This window comes from Melopsittacus undulatus, chromosome 4 (assembly GCF_012275295.1).
Source record: "Melopsittacus undulatus isolate bMelUnd1 chromosome 4, bMelUnd1.mat.Z, whole genome shotgun sequence".
Taxonomy (NCBI): domain Eukaryota; kingdom Metazoa; phylum Chordata; class Aves; order Psittaciformes; family Psittaculidae; genus Melopsittacus; species Melopsittacus undulatus.
This window is the reverse complement of record NC_047530.1, coordinates 6,289,386-6,305,054: the sequence shown is the minus strand read 5'-3', so window position 1 is coordinate 6,305,054 and position 15,669 is coordinate 6,289,386. Positions and strand designations below refer to the sequence as shown.

The 15,669-nt window shown below is 40.1% G+C and overlaps 1 protein-coding gene and 1 non-coding gene across 2 annotated transcripts in view; both read right to left on the bottom strand.

Annotated features, from left to right (window-relative positions):
• CKAP5 (cytoskeleton associated protein 5) overlaps positions 1-15,669 on the bottom strand; it is a 49,323-nt gene that overhangs the window by 1,073 nt on the left and 32,581 nt on the right. The window contains exons 26-43 of the mRNA XM_034062336.1: positions 15,436-15,571; positions 14,574-14,662; positions 13,285-13,410; positions 12,440-12,589; positions 11,852-12,055; positions 10,953-11,088; positions 10,112-10,305; positions 8,392-8,564; positions 7,092-7,265; positions 6,726-6,846; positions 5,916-6,095; positions 5,459-5,646; positions 4,982-5,057; positions 4,003-4,191; positions 3,759-3,896; positions 3,158-3,241; positions 2,905-3,064; positions 1,087-1,241 (exon numbers count right to left, since the gene is read on the bottom strand). Coding sequence (XP_033918227.1) covers positions 1,087-1,241; positions 2,905-3,064; positions 3,158-3,241; positions 3,759-3,896; positions 4,003-4,191; positions 4,982-5,057; positions 5,459-5,646; positions 5,916-6,095; positions 6,726-6,846; positions 7,092-7,265; positions 8,392-8,564; positions 10,112-10,305; positions 10,953-11,088; positions 11,852-12,055; positions 12,440-12,589; positions 13,285-13,410; positions 14,574-14,662; positions 15,436-15,571 — 2,673 coding nt within the window. The remainder of the gene's footprint in view (positions 1-1,086; positions 1,242-2,904; positions 3,065-3,157; positions 3,242-3,758; positions 3,897-4,002; positions 4,192-4,981; positions 5,058-5,458; positions 5,647-5,915; positions 6,096-6,725; positions 6,847-7,091; positions 7,266-8,391; positions 8,565-10,111; positions 10,306-10,952; positions 11,089-11,851; positions 12,056-12,439; positions 12,590-13,284; positions 13,411-14,573; positions 14,663-15,435; positions 15,572-15,669) is intronic.
• Positions 6,567-6,676, bottom strand: LOC115947320 (small nucleolar RNA SNORD67). The gene has a single exon (XR_004081262.2). It is a non-coding gene; the product is annotated as a small nucleolar RNA SNORD67 (small nucleolar RNA).

Here is a 15,669-nt window from a genome sequence, read left to right as displayed (position 1 = left end):
CCATGCCCACAAACAGCATCAACAGGCAATGATGCTGTGCATTCTGGAAGAACATTCCAGAACAGCTGGCAAAATCAACTCTGACAAAAGTGTAAATTGTCAATTCATAGAATGGTTTGGATTGGAAGGGACCTTAAAGCCCATCCAGTTCCAGCCCCTGCCACAGGCAGGGACAGCTTCCACTAGAGCAGATTGCTTCAAGCCCCTGTGTCCAATCTGGCCTTGAACACTGGCCATGATGGAACATTTGCCACTTCCCTGGGCAGCCCGTGCCAGTGCCTCACCACCCTCAGAGTGAACAACTTCTTCCTAATATCTAATCTAAATCACTAAATCACTGTTCTTTTACCAACTGATACCTCCATTTATGTTTATGACCTTATTACTATCACCTAGGAAACATCTCCCCTCCTCAGAGGGCAGCTGATGCACGTTTGCATTAACGGTTAAAACAGTGATGTGCCTGGATGACTGTTCCTAGCATAAACATAACTTCTCACGTGGCTGAATGCAATCTTCAGGAGTTGGCCCTGGATTCCTAACACAGATCACCAAGCTGTAAGAAACCTGTGGGGCCAAAATTTCTTAACACCAAGCTCATTCAGCATTTCTGTGCTTCAGTAGCCATACACTCAAAATATATGAAGCTTCATTCAACGGCTTTGTTCAGCTCTTATGGTTCTTTAAGAGCAGAAATATATAGAATTGCCACATCATTCAACTCAGAGATCAGTATACGTTAATCTATAGAAAGCAGTAGAGTTTAGTTAAACCTTTCCAAGACTCAAACTACACGGAGCAAAAGAAGATACCAGACTACAGGGCTGCAGAAATAACCTGCATGTGGGCTAGTGCTGCAGAGTGAAGTGAAACATAAACCTACTTGACCATGCAATGAGTTTAAAGCCATTTATACTGGGCAGGTGACATGCAGCAAATAGCTAGGACACACACTATAATTACAGATCAATGATTCTGATTGGAATCTGCCTTTAGCACAGAAAAGCAGTCATGTGAATTCTCAAAACAAAGAAGCAGAAATGAAGTGCCTCCCTGGGGAGGTACAAGAGTTGTCAGGTACAATACCTTTGCATTGTCAAGGCCACAGCGCTGCCTGAGGATTTTTAGTCTTTCCAAGTAAACTGAAGGCCCCACTTCCTCCCCATTTGAGTTTCCTATGGATGAAGATACAGTGTGGGTAGAAGCAGGAACACACGTTCCTTCCATCTGAGAAGAAATTCCTGGAGGATGAGGGGAAGAGGAAAAAAAAATGAAAGATTAAAACCAAACAAGGGTAAACTCCTTGGTCTTTTCCTTAGAATAACATGCAATGGATGAAGACTCCACCAACCTATAAACTAACAAGCTATTTACATTTGCTAGTACAGGCATGTGAGCCCTTTAATTTCCTTGCAAGAGTGACAGTTGAAAACCAAGGGAAGAATTTGAGACATTGAAGAAGCAGCAGCAGAGCAGCTCCAGAAGTAGTGCTGTGACTGACAGCTGAAGTAGACACTGGGAGGGAGAGGAAGATGCTGATGTGGAACAGCAGTAACCATGATGTTACATGGTTAACAGAGAACAACAGAGAACTCAGCAATGGGCAGGATGGGAAATATTTGCAGACTTCTGTCTTTTTCTAAGTTTCATAGTACTTCTGGGCAGACCTCACCAGTGATTCTAACCCCTCTTTACCTCTCAATTCAGGTAACTTAAAGCTGCTGCTTCTTCCAGCTCAATCTGAAATAGTGATTTCTGGAAGGCATATAGGAAGGTTTTTAAAGTTTCCCTACAAAAAAAATAGGAAAGGATTTTACATTATGGGAAAACCTTTCCATTGTGAAATGGACAGCAAGTTCTAACACTTAGCATGGACAGGGATTTCTTTTCACTTGTTTACTGCAAGGGTATTTAAAATAGACAAAAGGAGAATCAAGGTGAAGCATGTATACTTTAGTCTAAATAAAGCACAGCTGCAAGATGCAACAATGTCCTTTTTTACAAACTACTATATAGTAAGGTAGGGAGAAGAAAAATAAAATTGGGGCACAAATGCCATTTTGAAACCTAACTGCTGAGCTAACATTTCATGGCTGTACAGACTTCTGGGATGAAAGAATTCTCTGTCCTATCTAGTCAGGCATTTAGGAGGTTCTGAAATAAGTACTACAGTAATTTACAATAAAGGGATAGGAGAAGGAACAGTGGCAGGAGAAAGTCTCCCAGAACACTGAAACGTGGAAGAAATGAAAGTTAAAGGTAGTTTTGTCAGACTATATTTTACTGTCAGCTAATAATTTGTCACATGCACTTGCTAATACTGCATTGTATACTCATTTGTGCTTATCTGCAAAGAAAACACTCATTAACAAACTAAGTGGTTTCCAGTAATTTATCCAATTATAAAGCTGATTGATTGGAAATGAGGCAAAGATTGCTACAGGAACAGTTCATGTTATTTTAAATAAACTTTGATTCTACAGCAAACAATACTATCAAAAAACCTCTTGTACCATTTTAGTAACCAAAACGTAAAAGGAGAACCTGAGAGCTGCTGCTGTTATAAACCAGCTGCATACTTGACAGAAACAACTCTTGATACCAGACAAATGAAGCATAGGTTAACATTCAACCTACATTACAGGATACGAATTAGAGCCACTTGTTTACCAAGCTTTCAGATGTTTCTGACATTGATTGTGACAGTGGTTCAACATCTTTTTGTAAACAAACAGTGCACAGTCCCTGCAAATGGTGCCTCATAAAGCAACACAAGTGCCAAGAAAATATATAACTCACTTTGGAAACCCATAAACATCTGTAAATATTAGTTTCTACCAGGGAACATAACTGCCCTTCTATCTCTGCTTCTTATAGATCCATCAGTTCTATTATAGCACTTACCTGTAGAAGTAGCAATTCGTCCTTTCCCCTCCCGTTCTGTTTCTATCAGCCGGAGGCCTCTTTCCACATAGCTCTGGAAGAACTGTGAGGAGTTTTTCAGGAAGGGCTCAATGTCTGCATCAGAGTATTTCTTTTTGTATTCATACAGCTCTGCTAGACCCTGGAAGGGAAGAGTTCCTGTGTGTTACTACAACTGCTGCATCCACCATTCTAATGTATCATGCTTTCTGCCTTGCAGGAAGGGAGCACTTACCTCCTTAGTGTTCTCCTTGGAGCCAATCTTCTTAAATATTTCTGCCAAAATATCATTCACTTTGGCCTTTGAAGCCTTTTCCTCCTAAACAAAAGAAATCAAAGGACACTTGTAAAACAAAGTGAATAAAATGAGAGGAAATTAGACAAACCTACAATGTCCTCAGACCTGCTAGCTGGATACAGAGCTTCCAAGAGGAAGAAAACCTGGAAGCAGTTAAGAGTTTAAGCTAACTACCGTTTACACAGCATGAGAGCAAGAACATCATTAAGCTGTAGGACTCAGAAAAGTCACTGTTTAAAGCCTGTTTTGGGTATGGTTAACTTTTAGTAGATTGAATGCAGTATCAGGCAGCATAAAACCTATGCTGCACACCTGAATATCGTGGAGAGTACTTCATCCTGGGATATGCATGGAATATTCAGGTAATAACAAAGACACTGCAAGTTACCAAAGCAACCATAAATGAAAGCAAAACTAGAAGAATATTTCCAACATCAGTTGGATGCCAGAAAGGCAATTACTAGTTCATATTTCACAATCACAAAAACCTTAAATTGCCTTACATTTCCCCTCCCTACCAAAATATTTCATTACTTACTATGCGAGAAGCTCCTTTTTCTGTATCCTTATCAGCTTTGCTTCCACTCTGATCCATGGAGTGTTTCACTACTCTACACAGGTGAGCCTCCAGCTCAGACTCATTTTTGTTGTCTATCATTGTTAAATGATCCAAGATCTAAAAGGAGATAAAAGGGAATAAATTAAGAAAGAACAGAAGGAAAACCTTTAGAGACTGCATAAGCATCCAGTTCAAAAGTAGATAGACTAGTGACTGCTCTGACCTTGGGCCCTTTTAACTTGCACAGAGTGTGAAGCAGAGTCTTCAGTGTCCTTATAGGAAACTCACTCTTGCATTGCTTCAGCTTCTCTTTGGGGAAGACCTTCATGAAGATGTGGATATCCAGTAGAATCCGATCCAGATTGATACTATTAATGGTTTCCGGAAGCAGACGCACCATTCTCCACAGACACTGGAACAAGAGAGTGAATTAAAGCAAGACAACTCAAGGAAGGAGTATTTAACTATGTAAAGAAGAGATTGTACAAAACTCTTTGAGTCATTTCACTCCGCTACTACATTCAGGCACACACTGTCTGCTCAAGCTACATTTGCACTGATATGTGCTTTCTCTTTGTAACTAGAGCTGGACATATCCAAATCCTTCCTTAGAGCTGACGTATAAAAGTAATGGTGACTTCTCTACCAGTATATGGAAACTGAATGCCTTGCGTGAAGAAATTTCAGCAGATAATGCATATATGCTATGTACAGTCACACACACAAGCATTTGTTGTTTAGGTTTAACCTCATTAAGAACACCTAAGTTGTCTTTAAAAGATGGCAGCTACAAAAGGGTGCTGTATTATAAAACAAGATCACACCCATGCCTTGAATGCAGACATCTGCATGTTTTTTCTGCCTGTCTTTAGAGATTACATAATACAAGCCAGCTCCAGCCTGGGACTGTTTGAATCCATGGTACAGTGCTGTGGCTTAAGCAAATAAGCACACCAGGTGACCACACACCTCTGTATGGAGTTCGTATTAGTACACATGAGCTTCTGTACACTATTAGCAGGTGTTAAGCTCCCCTCCTGGCATATATAACATCACTATATGTAACATCAAATTATAATATAAGAGTTCAGAAATATTTCAAGTTATGGTCACCAATTTCTTTATTTTAATATATATCTGTTGTTTCAGCCAAGCTAGTTCAGACAAACCAACTAAGTTCAAAACTTCTACTACAGGCTCACCTTCATGACAAGCTCTGAAAACTTCGGAGAGCTGGCTGTTGCCAGCAGGCTGTCTTGGAGCAAAACCAGCAGAGCACTAGAAGGAATAAATTTGTAACAGTTACAAAGGTAGCAGTGCCATACACAAAAAGATGCCATTTCCCCCCACCTGACTGCAGAATACTACAGCAGAGACTGAGGTTAGTCATGGGGTGAAACAGCTCTTTATCTTTCTAGCACACTAGAAGTGTTAAGAGACAGTCTGCTGAATTACAAAGCATACAGAATCGTCCTACGCTGGTTTATTTAGCCTGCCTCCAGCTGTGCAGATTGTGTACTCATATTCTGATCACCGTTGGTGGTAATTCTTCATTAACTGGCTGAACAGTTCTAGATATCTTTCTTTGCCTACAGAACAGCTAACACAAACTTTGGCATTCAAGGAACACACAAGAATGGGTGAAGAGAAGCAGTAATCACCCAATTTCTATTACATACCTCAAGATGTTGGTCTGGTCAGACTTTTCCAGGACTTTCACTACCAGCAGGTTGACTGATCGGATGACCTGCTCACCCTCCTCAAGGTCTTCAAGCCGAGAATCCAGCATTAATGTAATAAGACCATGCATTAGATCCTTCAGCACACCAGTGGAGGCTTCTCGAGCCAGACTCTCAATCTGAAATAGCTACAAATTGAAGACAATATTAGGAGCTTTCCCTTCTTTAATATAGTTATTCCTTTAGACTATACTGTCAAACCATTTGACACCCCCTTTGTCCCCTAAAGTATACAGCTCAGCACTCAAGATGTAAGGAATATTAGAGCAGAGCTTGATATTGAAGTGTGATGGGTTAAAAGTGGCTGTATTCTGTATAAGCAAACAGACCTTCTTACCTTCCCCAATTTCTCATTCCCCATTCCCTCTTCACCTTAATGCTTAGGTCAAAGCCTTACCGAGATCATGCTCCCAATAATACAGCTGTAAAGTTTGACTATCTCATCTTTGTCAAGCTTCTCATCTGCCATATGCGTGTTGTAGATTAGCCGAAGCTGCATGAACGTAGCTATTAGGAATTGGTCAATGTGGCCAGACATTGCTTCTGCTTTGTCTTCCTGTCTCACAACCTCATCAATCTAAGATTTATAAACAAAATATCCGAGTCAACAGAATGCAAACAGTGCAGTATAACTGATTTAAAGAAAGACTTACCTATAGAAAAGGTCTTGCTCTGACTACTCCATTTGCCAAGGCACTTTTATTCTAAGCTTTCCCCTAAAATCCATAGCTAGACTTCTATTGCTAATCCTATTACAACCAATTAATGATCTTTTAGAGAATTTCAATCCTATCTCATATACAAATGAAAACAAAATGCTGCATGATGAATTCTGGAATTAACAACTTTATGAAATCTCCTGGATAGAATACTTCTAAGAAGTTAAAGCTATCCTAGAAAAGTATAAAAGCTATGAGGCAAGACAATTCTTTTGCTCAAAATCCATAAAACAGTCAGCATTTAATAGTCAAGTCTCACTGAATTAACTGAATTAATTTGTGTGTTAACAGCCTATTCTACATCATCCACATGGAATTTCTATTGCTAAAGCGAGTCAGATGGCCCCTGTGCACTTAGTTTTGTCATCAGGGAGTTCTGAGCAGAGTCCATGTCACCTGACACGATTGCTCCACCACAGTGCAACTCATCACCCTCGCTGACAATTAGTTTAGTACACTGTGATCAGTTGCTATTTTACTTCATTTACCTGTGCCAGAGCCTGGATGCTTGTATTTATATCACCACTAGCTACTTGGGAAATGACAAAGTTGATAGTAGAAGCTGTATTACTGTGCATGTCATCGAAGTGTGGGGATACAGCCCGGATCCTAAACAGTTGAAGAAAACAGGATTCATTACTCTCTTGAGAGATAGCTCTAATTCACATTGAACCTCTGTATTTCAATATTGGTTTAGAGATAAGCAAAAAGTATTTCATTCTTCACAGAGGATACTCAAGGAAGGAATAATTTAACATGTCTATTGCACTACTTGTTAAAGACTGATGATGCACTTACAAATGCAAGATCCTTTAACTATACAAATGCATAAGCAGAACTCAAACTAGACTTACTTCGGCTCAGGAATCAAGACTGGCTCAAAGATGTCATCTAGTTTGTGCTGTACAAGCGCTGGCATCTCACATCTGACAGTACCATTGTCATTTTCAATCTCGTCAAGATCCAGCTGAAACTCCCGTGGAACAGTATGTGCTGTCTCCGAATGCCCACCCATGTTCCGATTTTGGCTACAGAAACCAGGAGAGAGGTGTTTATTATATACACACAAGAGGCAAGGACACTAGCAGCCCTGTTAGCCCTAAATCTCTCTGAACAGCACAGATTCTGAACTTCTGATTTCACTCAAACCCTCTAAAATAGCCCCCTTTGCCTTTCCCCTTGCCACTAGTAAAACAAGGTGTTGTAGGCCAGATGAGCAACTGCTATTTATTTGGCCTTCTTAGTTTCTCTCAGAACCCATCACAAGACCTCCTGCATCTGTGACAGGTGTACACTGGTTCATTCTGAGAGATACCTACCCTAGTAATCTAAAATATTATCAATAGAATATAGTGCTCAAAAGTGGCTTTTTCTTTTTAAATGATGGATAGAACGCATATGCAACCTTGCAAACTCATATGGACTTGGGACTCTCAGCAGCCCACATGACTTGTGCTGCATAGTAGGTTTTTCTCAATGAAATACTCCAATACGTAGTTCTCAACAGGAACTTTCATTCCAAGACAGTGAGCAGTGGCAAGGAATACAGTTTGAGCTTTTTGTATCTGGTATTGTTGCCCCAGGCTCTACAATTCACACATGCTCATCCAGTTCTGTGCTGTATGTCTGTCCTAACAATTTAAACTAGGGTTCAATCAATACCAAATTTAATGTAGCACAGCAAATTCTCACAGTATTCCTAACCAGTTGCTTAACATGGAAGTGCCACATCTGCCTGCAGTTTGATCTAGAGTCACCTTTGGTAGAAACATGTAATTTTTGTTTAAGTCAGAGACCTGTAAACAATGTAGAAATGGCCACTGTAAACCTGTCATGCTCAGGAAGGGATGACTAGCATTGGAATGGAATGATAGAAGAGTGTTGCTACCAAGGAGTTAGTGGGCAGTACTTACATCCTATAAGTGCGATACATAATTCTGTCCATGGAGAAGCAGTGAAAAAAGGCACAAGACCATTTAGAAAGATTTCAAGACAGACAAGACAAAAAAAAATTTCAGACATTTTGTTTTTTTATATTATTTGGCCAATTTCCACAACATGCAAAGATGATGACACAAGAACTGAAAGAACAGCGCCAGACATGAGTAGCACATACACTATGCAGGCTGCAGATCACAGCGTATCAATACATACTTGAGTTTGGAGGACATGTCCTCGGCTGGTCCCTTCCGCAGCATGCTGGCATTAGTGCTGATGTTCTGAGCACGTAGAGGTTTCTCCTCTGCCTGTCTCACTGGAGCAGCCGATGGTCTCTTGGCTGAACGCTTTATTCTCTCTTCCAGCATGCTCATGTCTTTCTCAGAAAGCTACAACACACAATGCTTTCACTCAACTCGAGTTGCATGGGTTTTAGGTATCCTGGTCACCTACAGGAGGTATACCACTTATAACTGCAGGCTGAAGTTCTCTAATACCAAGGGTAGGAGCTGCAAGTTCCACCATCTAGCAACAAACTAATAGGGCCATTCTGGACTGCCAGATGCTACCTCAAGGAACAGATTAATCCATACTGACAAGCTGTAACAATGAATGCAGCTATTTCTAGCCAACATAATTTCCAAGAAAAATGTACTCTTCAAGCACAGCACTACCATGTATTTATAACAGTTGCTTGCATTGCTGCAAAACCTAAACAAAGAAAACCCCCCAACCTTTCTATACCCTTATTTGAGCCTAAGCAATGCTTTAACACTAGGGACCTGGCCACAGAAGCCCAAATCCTTCTAATAACTGACCTATTCTATGTACTCCTAATTCAAACTGAACACAAAGACAGCCAATTAAACATTTAAACTCATGCAGTGAGAAGAATCATATTTATCTGCCTTACTTACAGAACCAAAGGTTACTAGTAACTGCACTCGAACAAAGCTAGCCATGACAATTCTGTGGAAGCACTCTTCAACATCCATACGATTTGGAAACTGTCCTCAAAAGCAATACATTTTAAGACTAAATGGACCATGCTGAAGCTCAGAAAGCCATAGTTTAGAAGGGGCTGAATGGTTCAAGGCCTACAATTCTTTCTTTAACCTTGAAAATTGAAAAGCAAATGGACTATGCATCACTAAGGAGGAGACAGATTGCTCTCTGAACAATAATTAAAGTAAGATGAGAAGCTCAAATGTTAATGAAAATGCAGCATCAATTCTCATGGGGATGGCTACCAGAGAAAATGGGTCAATGAAATTCAACATTTCAGGGAGTTGGAAAAAGGGGAAAAAACAAAAAAGCACAACACAAAAAAAAAGAAGCCATACAGGCATTAACATATCTATCACATTCCAATCAGCTTTAGCACTGCTAGAAACATTAAGAGCTCAAATTCAGAGAAGAGAACAGGAAAAAATGGCCTAACAGCTCTTAATTCGGGTTAGAACTCAGTATACTTAATGCTATCCAAAGTAAACTGGAGACACAGCCAAACAGCTTTCCACTGCTGGAGATTGGAAAGTGAGTTTTGCCACCTTAAACTTTCACTCTATTTTAGATGACACAGCCACGTATGATTTCATGAGAACAAACCACCAGAAACACAAAGCAACACAGTACTGACACGGACTGTAGGAACTAGAGTGCTATAAGACAAAGCAAATAAGTTGAACTTCCCAAACTTCAACTGCAAAGCAACTGGTGGAAATGAGCATAAAAGAGCTGAGTATTTGACAGAGCCCAAATAACTGCCTTATTTGAACAAGTAAGTTATCCATACAATTGAATATAAAGCAAGTGCTCAACAACAACAGCACAACGTCACACAACCAACGACAAGCGAAACAGTGCTCATTCCCTCCAAAAGCCTAAGGATTTGAAAATTAAAAAAGAATGTAAGATTATGTCCAGTTACACTCACATTTCCAATGAGCTTGAACACTTGGTCACCATGAACGTTGTAGACAGTCACGATGGTGTTCAGTGCAGCATTACGCACAGTGTTGTCCCTGTCACCAATGTGAGTCGCCATTTCTTTTAAGGCTTTCCCTGGAGTTGGCTGGCATACATTCATGCCATAGGATTCAACCAGACATCCAAGCTCTTCCAGGCATTCTGAAAGAAGAAAATGACATGTGTGTTTTCAAGTATAAAGCTGCTGGGAAAAGAGCCCTCACAGGTTTTGTGTCACTTGCACAACTTGAACATTTGTAGAGGAGCATCAACCATGATGTTGATGACAGATATACTCCAGGTGATTTATGCAGTGATGAGTAAACTAATGGTTCAGACTACTTTATGCAGGTAGCATCTAAAAGCTGTCAGTCGTCTCTCTACCATCTGAATATTTCCCATAACCATATACAAACAACATTACAGTTAACTTCACACGTAGGTGATGTTGTGACAGCAAGCTTGCATACTCCATTCAGTATGTAATTTACCTTTCTGGTTATACCAGGATAAGATACTTTCAAGGTGACTAGGGAGTTGTTTGAGCTACAAACCCCATACCACAGATAATTTCTATAATGAAAGTAAGATACACAGTGTAAAGATGTTTATTTCTGAAGTCTTTATCAGATTAACTGATTCCCTCAGCCACTTGGACAATACTACTGTCACTGTTCAAGCCAGTACTGTTTCACTAGGATAGCAAGCCTACTCAAGGGAGGCTACCTTAATGCTGAATTGCTCATCTTTGGAAGGTACAAAGACACCCAAAAGCAAGATGATATACTCTGTAATTGCCCAGTTCTCACCTGCACGCTGTTTTGAGTTTTTGGATTTTGTCCCTTCCATGATGAAAGTGAACATCTTGCTGGCTGGATAGATGAAACACATCCTGTTCAGGATGGCACGGACATCCCTGCGGATGACATCTTTTGGTTCTCCTACCTAGTGGGAAAGGCAAAAAAAGGGGGAAAAATTAGTCTCATGATGCTACACATTTACCTAAATAACACGAGGAAAGGCAGAATTATTTTCAATGCAAAAGTCCTTTAAACACAGCTTTTAAAAGCAAATACACAATGTAGAATCATAGAATCATTTAGGCTGGAAAAGACTTGTAAGAGCAAGTGTAACTTTTGACCTAACACTACCAAGTTCACTACTAAACCAGGTCCCCAAGTGCCACATCTACAAGTTATTTAAATACTTTCAAGGACAGTGATTCAACCATTTTCTTGTGCAGTCTGTTCCAGTGGGCACAAGCTGCCTCCTGACCAGCACCCTCAGGTCTTATCCCATCAGGCAGCTTTCCAGCTGTTCTTCTGCAAGCCCATAGTGTTGCATGGGGTTGTTATGATCCAAGTGCAGGACCTGGCACTTTGCCTTGTTAAACCTCATACTGTTGGCTTCAGCCCATGAATCCAGACTGTCCTGATTCCTCTACAGATCATTCCTACCCTCCAGCACATCAACACTGCTTGGTGCCATCTGCAAACTTACTGAGGGTGCATTTGATCCCCTCATCCAGATCATCAATAAACAGAACTGGCCCAAATATCGAGCCCTCAGGAACACCACTTGTGACCAGCTGCCAACTGCTTTCAACTCCCTTCACAATGTATTTGAAATTAACATTCTACAGCATATGATGGTATCCTGATATATTCCTCATGAAAAATTAGGTTAGTTTCTGTACAGTAAATTGTACCTTTAGGATAAGATATGGGATGAAGGAGGATGCTTCATTCTCAGTAAGATGATACTCCTCTTGACTCAGCAAATTGAAAAGCAGCTTAAGGTATTCAAGTGCTTTCATCAAAACGCTTGTGTTGGTATCAAAGAACCTCAGGGTAAGCCATTTTAATATCAGATCCAGGCAGCTGATGACTCCATCTTTTTCATTTTCCAAGTGCTTGAAGAAAATATAACCAAAACAAGATGGGAGGTTGTGCAAAATGAAACACACTGTTCAACAAAAGAACAGAAGAAGGAAGTGCTGTGCCTGATGTCTGCATTTACTGGTTGATTCCTAGAATACTCTTAACTTACATAGCTTTCTGAAAGTGTACAAGAAGTCTCCAGTGAGGATGCTTTCCCTTCTCCCAAAAAGGAATCATAATACAAACTTCTTCATTCTTCTGAAAATTATTTCTATTTATGCTAAGGATTCAAATTCACAGAACAATGGTCCCTAGCTCCTCATGGTATCCCTATACGATTTTAATTCATGCATGACCTTTCATAGCAGAGATTAATTCTATACAACATCATCTACTACCACAGACCCAAAACTCACCTCAATCATAACAGCCAGTGCTTTGTTGTGATGCTGAAAGTCTGCATGAAACATTTCATCCTGTAGCCATTTAGCCACACAACTGGACATCTGAGTTTTTAGCTGCTCAATATATTCATCACGGGGAGTAGTGAAATTCCACTTTAACACCTGTAAAAGGCAGCACTTGGAACTTAAAGCAATCAATACTTAGTCTTCCTGAAAGAACCTACAAATTGTATCCCTTTCAATTCTGCTTTAAAATATATCTTCAAACTCTTCTCATTATCAAGTAATAGGAAAAAGTCAGTGGTGTTTGCTCACCTCAGCTTCCATGGAAAATTTTCTCTACTTAGAGCAGTTATCTTTAGGCAATTATCTTAGTTATAAACAATTAAAATGGTTGTTTCCAAGCTGTAAATATGCCTATTTACTAGCAAGTTACAAATAACACACGCATTTTAAGTAACAGGATTTCCCTACAGAAGGCAAACTTGGTAAGTGGGGTTATTCAAAATAAGTACATTAAAACATTTACAATATATCCTAGAACTGCAAAAATTAGTGAACAGTTCTCAGGTAAAATCTTGATGATGCTTCACAACTGAAGACTCTCTTGACAGCTGGAAAAAGACCTTTGGCTTTTATGAGACTGCATAAAATGCACAAAAATTGTGAACCAGCAGAGAAACCCCACAGTAAACCGGATATTGACCTGTGAAAGTCAACTAAAGAACTACATAGTCAATACAAGGGATGGACAGGCTATCACTGTCATGCCATAGCATGTTTAACTGTAAATTAGAAACTAGAATACATTAAAATTACTCCTTCAAAACTTGTGAATACATTCAGGTTTTTCTCACCTTCAAAGCTTTCTCATCTTTCATCCTCTGTTCCTTCCCATTTGGGACTATGATGAAAATAGGACCCGATTTATCATCGTCTTCCTTCAAAGTAGGCTTGCTTAGCACTTTCTTCCCCTGAATGCCCTGAAAAAAAACCAAGGCATTAACAGGCAACACAACACACATGCCTCAGTCCCAGCAGTTGCAAGCATTAGGTACCAGCCAAACTCATGCTGCCTTTGCGTACAAGTGCAGCCCAATGTACAAGAGCCAGAGAGAAGCTGGAAGAATAAAGTTGACTAGGATTTTAGAAGTATGTGCTCAGCTGCTGTGGAAGCAATACCCATGACAGTGTGCGCAGTAGTACCCTGTGAAATAGGACACATCACTCTCAAACAGTGCTCTACTCACCCACCCACGTCCCTAAAACCCAGTGTGGTACCTGTTTGATAGATTTGCTCTTTGCCAGACTGGTACTGCCTTTGCTGAAACTTGTATTAGCTTTGGACAGGCTGGTATTGCCCTTGGACATACTGCTACTAACACCTGACTGCTGTAAATAAGCCACAGAAAAGGCTTTGTTGTTAGACAGCTGGTTACCATTCCAAACCTTTCCATGTGTTCACAGCAAAGGAATTAACTATAGCATTAGAGCTTTGACTTAATATAATCAACTTAGGCAAATCTACAACATCCTTCAAGGCTTGTTCCATTCATTCCTGCCATGAATCTGGACCTACATCAAATACTCTTGCTGCAGCATGACCACAGGCAATGGAAGCAATAGGACTGTAGAACAATTTGGGGTTATAAACATAGATCAAACTTGAAAATTAATAGCAAAAAAAACACTAACACAAACCACAAAAAAACAAACTAAATACAAATTCAAGTTAATCAGTTGAGATTATGATGCTTTTAAGCATCTTCCTTCCCTTTCTGCATTGGTGACTAGGAACGTTTTAATCTTCATACTGTAAAGGAGAAATTAATTCCTTTTGATACACAGGTTCAAAATTACTGCTCAAAGTGTAACACTGGAACTGCAATGGTAAGAATGAATCCTCAACAGCATGAAATCAAGGGGGGCAAGCAGATTTAGAACAGACTCAGCTGCTCACAAGACTGTATTTTTGACAACACAGACTCTATGGCAACACTTGTCATTTCAGACCTCAGATAAGCATGAGGATTTTCAGTAAAAGCAGTCCCTAGCAAGGGCTGTACTCTTTCACCTGCAATACATTAATGAATTACAGATATTCACTTCACAGAACTGATTTTATAACCAAAAGAAATTAACATACCTTAGCTTTGGAGGAAACTCCTCCTGCTTTTGCTCTTTTGGGATCGGGTTTGGATTCTGCAGAACTGGACCCTGAATCTTCAGCCGATGCTGGAAAACCAAGACCCATTTCAAATAACCAACAAGACCATTTTAGGTCAGGAGAGTTTTTCATTCTTAGAACACAGAAAATAAACTGTTCATGGATACAATTTGCTCATCACATAAACGTCTGAGGATTTTAGACACATAGAAAGTCCCTTAAATTCCATGTTAGCATGTGAAGTCCTAATAATTAAGATGTTAGCAGATTTATTACCAAAATGATTTAAAATGCACACACATATAACACTGTGCTGGTGTGTGTTTGTGTATCTAATGCCTAGAGCTGTGTTTACACCAGTTTGAACAGGCAAGCTAGCCCCACCAGGGTAAGGCAGGACTGCTTCAAATCATCTGTCCCCCAACCTGCTATCCTAGTACCTTCTTTTGCATCAGCACCAGCATTCTAGTAGTCCCACAGTGAATGTTTCAAAAGTTATGTTAAAATCAGATTATTACAGAAAAAGAAAAAACCAAAACCAAGCCCCAAGCCCTCTAGGCCATGGGTTTTAGCTTCAATACTAAGCTGATATTTCCAAAGAACAGCTGACAGATGGTTGTGTGGAAAATAAAAACCCTCCTACACTGGAATCTGACTGAACTGCAAGTAAGACCAGAACTGCAGACAGTACTCACTAGGGTATGCAGCTATCTGTAACCATAATTATGCTGAATTCATAACTATGCTGAATTCTCCTGTTTCTTCCTCTGGCATGTCACATCAAAAAGCTTCAAAAACCCACCCTGTTCTCAGTCATGTCCCAGAATGTAAGAGAGGTTACCTGATGCAGGTTGGAATTTGGCTGGAGCTGCACCCCCTGGCCCTCTGCAAGATGCCTTAGCAGGAGCAGCTGGTTTGGCTGGCATGTTGGCTTTGGCTTTCTCAAGCATGGCCAGTACCTGGTCTTTGGAAGTTGGCTAGAGAACAAGAGGAGGAAAACAAAAATGATGAATTTGCAAAGGTTAGCGAGAGTGATTGCTAATACATGCCACAGACAAGGAAAATTACAATAGTG